Source organism: Lepidochelys kempii, chromosome 2 (genome assembly GCF_965140285.1).
Source record: "Lepidochelys kempii isolate rLepKem1 chromosome 2, rLepKem1.hap1, whole genome shotgun sequence".
Lineage (NCBI taxonomy): Eukaryota > Metazoa > Chordata > Testudines > Cheloniidae > Lepidochelys > Lepidochelys kempii.
The window spans coordinates 268386110-268394014 of NC_136381.1; the positions used below are offsets into that span (position 1 = coordinate 268386110).

At 55.3% G+C, this 7905-nt stretch overlaps 1 protein-coding gene across 1 annotated transcript; it reads left to right on the forward strand.

The window, feature by feature from the left end:
* The first annotated feature begins 549 nt into the window (after window positions 1-549).
* On the forward strand, window positions 550-7125 carry LOC140905802 (zinc finger protein 92 homolog). The gene is made up of 4 exons (XM_073329303.2): window positions 550-562; window positions 1496-1608; window positions 3568-3694; window positions 5854-7125. The coding sequence occupies exons 1-4, from the start codon at window positions 550-552 to the stop codon at window positions 6441-6443; spliced, it is 843 nt and encodes a 280-aa protein (XP_073185404.2). The 3' UTR covers window positions 6444-7125.
* The last annotated feature ends 780 nt before the right edge of the window (window positions 7126-7905 follow it).

The window sequence follows — 7905 nt, forward strand, 5'->3', positions numbered from 1 at the left end:
AGATTCAAGCGAGGGGCAGACAGAATGTTGGAAACATAGAATATCAGGGTTGGAAGGGCCCTCAGGAGGTCATCTAGTCCAACCCCCTGCTCAAAGCAGGACCAATCCCCAATTTTTGCCCCAGATCCCAAATGGCCCCCTCAAGGCTTGAACTCACAACCCTGGGTTTAGCAGGCCAATGCTCAAACCACTGTGCTATCTCTGCCCCCAAACACATGGTTAGGTATGAGACAAAATCAGAACAGGCTCCCTAGCCCCTAAATAGGACTCCCAAGGCCTGGCCCTGGCTCCTGTGAGTAGCTGACTCCCCCACCCAGTCCCCTGTCCTTTCCCCAGCCTTTTCAACCGATTTGGCTGAGACCCCTTCCCATAAGATCAAACCCGCTAGCGGTTTGTTCACATAGACGGAAGGAGAACTGGGGGTTTATCTGCACCCCAAATCTAGTCTCAAGAGTTCATTGTCTTACTGTAAACAGGAGAACCCCGGCTGTTCTTGTTTTGTCCAGCAACCTCCACCACCTAGTGACTAGCATTTTGCTCAGACCGTAAATGGCCGTCCATTGTGAGTCGTACAGTACTTAACTTGCATGTGACCGGCCAGAGTGAGATAAATGTCTCTTCCCCCCGCTTGACAGGAGTTTGTGGATCACCTGTCAGTGACTTGCCTTAACTCACTGCCCCAGAGAGCAGAGTTTTTAGCATAAAACAGAACTCTTCACCTATTTTCCGTACATCTCGCAATGATTTTGATAACCCATGTGACACAGGCTTTCATTGGAGACCCTACATACCATTAATGGGCAGGCTACCACAAACATACCAGACCCAGGGGATCCTTGCAACCCGTATGTACCGCTGTGCCAAGAGGGCCTTGGGTCAGGGAGCTGGCTATTCCTTCATGAAGCGGTTGTCCTGGAGTTCTCCTACAGTCGGATGCAGGCGGGAGAAGTGAGAACGGATCAATCATTCCAGAGACTCCAGTGAAATTTTGCTCTTGCTTTGACACCGCTATAAATCCGGAGTGACTCCACTGGGAGCCGAGCAGCATATAGACAGCGCCGCACGTTGCACACGAGGTATCAGAGTTTGGCTCGGCGTGCCCCTCCGCCCTGTGCCATGTTAACAAAGTCCAGGGCTGAAAAAGCCCTTCGCCCGTCCTGATTAGCATCATCACCGTGCACAAGGGAAACTGCCGCCGCTGACCGACCCCCAAACCAGCTTTGCGGGAAAGGAAGCGCGGACCCTTCCAGTGGCCACCTCCACCCCTCACCCCGGGCTGGGGCAAGCCGCTCACGGGAGGAACCAGCCCCCGGCCCCTCGCATGCTTTAGGCGCGGGTGGTTTTTGGACCCAGAACCAACTCCTATTAATGGCTCCGTACACCCGGCCGAGGGGGGCCTGAAAGCGGCGGCGGCAGGTAGGGGCGGGCTCTCCCGGCGCAGCCCGGCCGGTGGTTACGCACACGGGGCGCTAGGGGGTGCCCGCGAGCCCCGCAGGCGGCATCGCCCCGGCAAAGCGGGAGCGTGCGGGGAACCCGGGGCTCCCGGGAGCCGGGCGCCCGCTGGGCTGCAGCAGCGCCCGGGCGATGGCTGACGGGGCCCGCCCTCGGGTAGGAGCCGGGGGATGCTGCGGGTGGGTCCCAGCAGGGCGAGGGAGGGTCCCGGGGAAAGGGGTTGGGCCGGCAGCTGCCCGGGGCAGGTCCACCCCGCGGTTCACCGGGATCAGGGGCGGAGTTTGCACGGCCCCGGCGGCCTCCTCTGGGGCTGGAGGGGGAGCAGCTTCCCCGGCTGCCGGGAACACGTGCCCCGCTGCCGCTCCCCCCTCTCCCTCGGGCGCTGGGGGGCGGCCCCCGGGCACGGGGTTGTGAACGGGGGATTCCGAGGGCTGCCCTCAGCTGGTCCCAGGCAGAGGCAGGGCAGGGGGTGGGTTCCCCCGGCCCCACTCCCGCAGGCTCTGAAGGCCCCGCGCCCCCCGGATCCTGCAATCGGGGGGCCTCGCCCAGCACGGGGGCTCGCCCACGCGGCAGGATCGGGGCCCGAGATCGGAGCCAAGAGCCCGCCTAGGGCGCTCGTTCCATGCAGCGTGTCCCCGGGCCCCTGCAGGGGTAACGCTCAACCCTTCTGCGCTTCCCCCTCTGTTGGCTGGCCAGAGAGACAAGGTGGGGGAGGGCGTCTCCCTTACTGGAGCCGCTGGGCTCTCTCCCCAACAGAAGCGGCTCCAGTTAAAGATCTGACCTCCCCCACCTTGTCTCCCTAATCTTCTGGCACTGACAGGGCAGACATGCCAAACCCGTGAAAAAAACGCAGATATTTGGGCTTGTTTTTGGCTTAATTGGCTTGTGAGTTGCTTGTTGGCTAGTTTTTTGCTTGTTTGGCTTGTAGCTAGTTGCGTCATTGTTTTCGATCGGTTCTCAGCAAGCAAGGGCAAGCGGGGAGAGAGTCAGGGGCGCGCAGCAGGCCCAGCACGGACCCAGACTGTGGGCCGGGGGGGATCCAGTCACATAGCGTGTTGGGGTTCTTAGGGATTGGCTTGTTCTGGCCTTGTTTTGAAGTGGGATTAGCTTGATTTTTTTGGCTTATTGTGGAAGTCGGGGTGCTTATTTACCGCGTGAAAATTGGCAACTGTGTAACGGGGCTACAGCACTTCATAGCCTGCAGCCGGCTGCTCGTGTTCTAAAATGCAGGGACGCTGGTGCTGTAAACACTGGGCCTCCCTCACCCAACCCTTAAAAGACAAAAATAAACGTCAGTATCACCCCAACATGTTCCAAAAAAAGGATCGAGTTCAGGGCTGCGAAGAGCAGGGAAAAGATGCGAGGGTCTCGGGCCTCATTGAAAGCCCACTGGAGTCCTAGAAAGACTTGCATTGACTTCAGTAGGCTTTGGACCAAGCCCGCTGTGAGACAGAACATGCAGACGTGTTTCAGCGAGAAGCCGTAATCTCCGATTAGGTGTGGAGATTCTATATGCGCAGTTTATAGAGGAGATGGATTCAATGCACTGTAAGGAATAACCCACTAATTGGGGCTCCGAAGGGCTGGGTGCAGAACTATCTACTCAACAGACAAAACCTCTGGATAGTAAAGTGCCTCCAACCAATCAGGACTTTACTTTTCTCTCATGCAAGCTCCTATGTCACTGACCGGACATTGCTCTGGAGGTTCTGATTGGTCAGAAGGGGCCTTTAGCAAGTGATTGGCCAATGCACTGTGTGAGACTAAGAGCTCCAGATGTCCAGGAAGAGTGGAGGAGAGGCCTGTGTGTGTAGAGATGGAGCAATGAGGAAACCATGTAGCAGCAGTAAAGTTCAGACTACAACTTCTAAGCTCCTTTGGGGCTTTTTATCTCTTTGTTGAGGTGCTCAGATGCCACCGGATAAATTAGAGAGCACTGACTCTGTACAAAACCCAGTTCCTATTCCTGGGAGTTTACAAGTGTCCAGAAATGAGACTGCATATATGAACCATCCAGAGCAGAATATAAAGACGCTCTACAAACACTTCCCTCTGCCTGGCTGAGTCTCAGGGCATCAGCAGTAGGTGCTGAGCGCATGTTCCTCTTGATTTCAGGTGCCTGTGATATTTGAGGACGTCACTGTCTATTTGACCCTTGAGGAGTGGGAGGAATTGACAGAATGGCAGAAGGCGCTGTACCAGGAGGTGATGAGGGAGAATTACAATCATCTGATTTCACTAGGTAAAGATCAGTTTTCTTTGTTTTTGACTGCGTGTTGGAGCTTTGACATTCCTGGGTGGGATCAGAGATTGAGACGAATATCCGAGCCCCAGCTTTCCCGGTACATAAAAAGCCATAGAGCTTTTGCAAATGAACATTGAAGTGCTGAGTCCTGGCCCCACTACGAGTGATGCTGCTCAGATGCGGGTGTGGATTGCTATCACTGTGGAGAGCCTCTTGCTCCAGGGGTGGGGAATAGGGGAATAGAGCATAGGCTGGAAGGAGAACCTTGCAGACAGGTGTGTCATCCTGTCTTTGTGAACAGGGTATCCAGTTCCCAGATCTGCTCTTGTGTCCCTGCACAATCCGGAGGAAGGGCCATCGCTCTGGGAGCATCAGGATTTGGAAGAAATAAAATTACCGGCGAGGGAGTAGGAACTTTAATAGCTTCCTGGCCATAGAAACAGTGAACAGATTGCTACCACCGGAGACAACAGCAGCCATCAGAGAGGAGTGCTCGTGCTGGGCTATATTGGGAAAGTGATCCAGGCCGTTATCAATCCCAGGGGCCCATGGGAGAGTTTACTGTTTAGTGAAAAGAATGAATTTTTGTTTCGGGGAGATTAACTGGAGGATGAGATCCAATGGATTGTGGAGCTGGAGTAGAGGATTCAAGGAATGTTAGAGCACACGCAGAATGGGCTGAGATCAGAGTATCCAGGAAAACTCACTGAGGGGTCCATGCAGGAGTGAGTCCTGTTCAGATAACAGGTTTCACAGCAAGTGTTCTCCTGAAGCCTGCTTCAGAGAAGCCCTTGGCTACATGGACCTTCAAACTTAATTCAATACCACACACTGTTTGGAAAATTGTTCTAAGGTACAGCCACATTTGTCATCCTATCTCACCTTACTCCAAAGATTTCTCCCCACGAAGCCAGGCAGGACTCTGGGGAAGTCTCCTTTCTGTGAGCAGCCTGTCTGCAGGACACACAGCTCACATGGCTTCCACCTTCCTGGGTCGGACCTCGGAGCATTCAGCATCCTCTGCCCCTCCGTGCGCTTCCCACAGCGAGTCCGCCCAGGCGGGCTCCTGGGGAAGCCAGAGGGTCCTGCCCCTCAACTTCACAGTCAGACGTGACTCACAGCCAGCTGGGAACACAGAAGGTTTATTAGACGACAGGAACATGGTCTAACACAGAGCTTGTAGGTGCAGAGAACAGGACCCCTCAGCCGGGTCCATTTTGGGGGGCAGTGAGCCAGACAACCATGTCTGCACTTCACTCCATGTCCCCAGCCAGCCCCAAACTGAAACTCTCTCCAGCCCCTCCTCCTCTGGGCTTTGTCCCTTTCTTGGGCCAGGAGGGCACCTGATCCCTTTGTTCTCCAACCCTTTAGCTCTCACCTTGCAGGGGGGAAGGGCCAGGCCATCAGTTGCCAGGAAACAGGGTGTCGGCCATTCTCTGTGTCCAGACCCCTGCACACCCCTGCCCTCTAGGGCTCTGCAATGATCATTCACCCTTATCCAACCACCTAGATACTTAAGAGCTGCCTAGGGGAAACTGAGGCACCCCCACAATATTCAGAGGAAACATTAAGAACAGTCCCTCTTTGTCACATCTCTCCCCGCTTTGAGACCAAACTGAGTGAGGTCACTTTAGCCAGTGACCTGGGGAAGTTCGAACCCACCAACATTCCTATGGATGCCCCAGCATCTCTCCCATTCCTTGGTGGGAGTTACACCAGGCCCTTCCAGTTTCACGCCCTCCCTTAGGTTGGGAGTGGTTGATAGCACTCGCATGCCGCATGTGGGAAGGTTTATGTGGCCCGTGCCCTTTTGCCACCCCAAAACCCCCGGGGGTCAAACTGGGATCGGGTCTTCTCCCAGCGCTCCAGTCTGGAGAGCTGCAATTTGGGCTCTCTGGGTTAAGAGCCCCCATCTTGACCTGGGCCACATAGTCCCACTGGTTTCAGTGGGAGTGCTTAATGCAAGAATGGCAGAATCAGCCCCATAATTGGGCCAGGCTCACACTTGCTACCCACGGTATATTGAGCTGCAGGCATAGCAGACCTGCGTGTCAAGGGATGAAATGTCTTGGGAGCAAGTGTTAGGTGGTAACAAATTTGGTCTTTGCAACCAACACATGTGGATGCCCAGAATACTTTTTTCTTTTTCATTCCAGCAGCTGATTTCAGGCTCCTAAAGAAGGAGGATGAGGATGATAGGGAAAATGCTGAGAACCTGGGACAACTCGAGACACCACTCAGAGACTCTGAAAAGGAATATCATTCGCTTTTTTCTATCCAGGGAGTAAACCGCACTGGTCAGGGCAGCCTTGCTGTGGGGAGGAGAAACAAACGAAATCAAGCCCACCTGAAAGGAAAGCATGTTGAAACCGCAAATCCACAGCAGCTCAGCCCAGATGAGAAACCTCACAAATGTAGCGAATGTGGGAAAAGCTTCCAGAAGCGTGGGAATCTGAAACGCCACTTTCAGACGCACACCGGGGAGAGACCCTACCCCTGCCCGGAGTGTGGAAAGAGCTTCCGCCAAAAGCACCATCTGGTAACACACCAGAGAACCCATTCAGGGGTGGCGCCGTATAACTGCCCCCAGTGTGGGAGGAGCTTCAGCTCGTCTGCCCACTTTAAAACACCCCAGAGCACCCACCGGGGGGAGAGGGCGTTTCCTTGCAGCGAGGGCAGGGAAAGCTTCCAGACGTTCCGGGTTCTTCAAGTTCACTCATGCTGGGCAGGAGCTGCAGAGGTGTAATGACGGTGGGAGAGGTTTCAGCTGTAAGCAAACCCTTGGGGTCCACCAGAGAATCCATGCTGGAGAGAACCCGTACAGCGGTCCTGGCTGCGGGGACAGCTCTTGCTCGCCCGTGCATCTCACGCTGCACCAGCAGACCCTCATGGGGGAGCGGCCCCATACTTGCGGTGAGTGCGGGAAGAGCTTCCGGAGACGCGGGGATCTCCGCATTCACCAGCAAACCCACACGGGAAAGAGGCTCCACGTGTGTGAGGCTTGTGGGAAGAACTTCAGGCACCGGCAGTCGCTCGTGAGGCATGTGAGAACTCACACCGGGGCAAGCGACTGCGGAGAAGGCTTCACGGTGCCCAAGCAGCTCCGACGGCATCGGCAAACTCGCGCTACGCAGAAGCCCGCCAAGCACACGTGCAGCGAGTGTGGGAAGGGCTTCCGGAGGAGCGAGAACCTGAAGCGCCATTTTCACACGCACAAGGGGGAGCGCCCGTTCCCCTGTACTGAGTGCGGGAAAAGCTTCATCCGGAAGCAGCACCTGGTGACACACCGGAGAATCCACCCGGGCGAGCGGCCCTGCCTGTGCAGCGAGTGCGGGAAGGGCTTCCGGACGCACCGGGTGCTGAAAGTTCACCAGCAAACTCACACCGGGGAGAGTCTCTTCGTCTGCTGTGATTGCGGCAAGAGCTTTCGGCACAAGCAGACTCTGGTGACGCACCAGAGGACGCACGCTGGTGAGAAGCCCTAGGGCTGCATCCTTTGTGGGGATGCTGTCAGGACCCTCAAGATGCATCAACACAAGCACACAGGAGTCCGGGAAGAGCTTCCAGAAGGGGGAGAACCTGAAACGTCACTATAAGACTCACACGGGAGAGAGACCTTACTGGTGCACCCAGTGTGGAAAGGGCTTCATTCAGAAGCATCCTCTCCTCCTGCACCAGAGAACCCACCATGGGGACAGAGCACATGTGGCTGAGGGATATGCACCCATCTTCCCCCAGGGTGAGCGTCTGCAATGTCCCCTGGAAACTCACCTGTGCGCGGAAGAGCTGAGTGGGGAGCTCCCATTCCGGGTGGTCATGGTCGACAACTTTCCTTTTCCTGGCAATGAGGCACTGGGGTAATAGCCCATACGGAAGGAGATGGCAGGTGAACATCTCAATCATTGGGAACTGAATCCAGGAAAATCTTTTGTTGATATTCACTCACCCAAAAGATATTGGAGACGCTCCCAATTTTCATGAACGTCTAACGAGCCACAAGAAATCCAGGGTAACCATTTACCCCTTCTAAATATGGGAAGATGCACAAATACATATCTGGGGGAGAACTCCTCCTCAAAGTGGGCTGCCTTCTGGACTTAGGAGTGGAAGGAACTCTTTCAGGTGTATGAACTCCTGATCAGCCAGGGAAGGCTGTCTGCTTGTTTCTGAAAGTCACTCTCTATGAACAGTTCAGCACAAGGGAGCCC

What these genes read in the sequence shown, in the direction of transcription:
- LOC140905802 (XM_073329303.2), top strand. An exon ending in CTGACGGGGCCCGCCCTCGG is followed by an intron (nt 1,609 to 3,567) that starts GTAGGAGCCGGG and finishes TCTTGATTTCAG; the next exon opens with GTGCCTGTGATATTTGAGGA. An exon ending in CAATCATCTGATTTCACTAG is followed by an intron (nt 3,695 to 5,853) that starts GTAAAGATCAGT and finishes TTTTCATTCCAG; the next exon opens with CAGCTGATTTCAGGCTCCTA.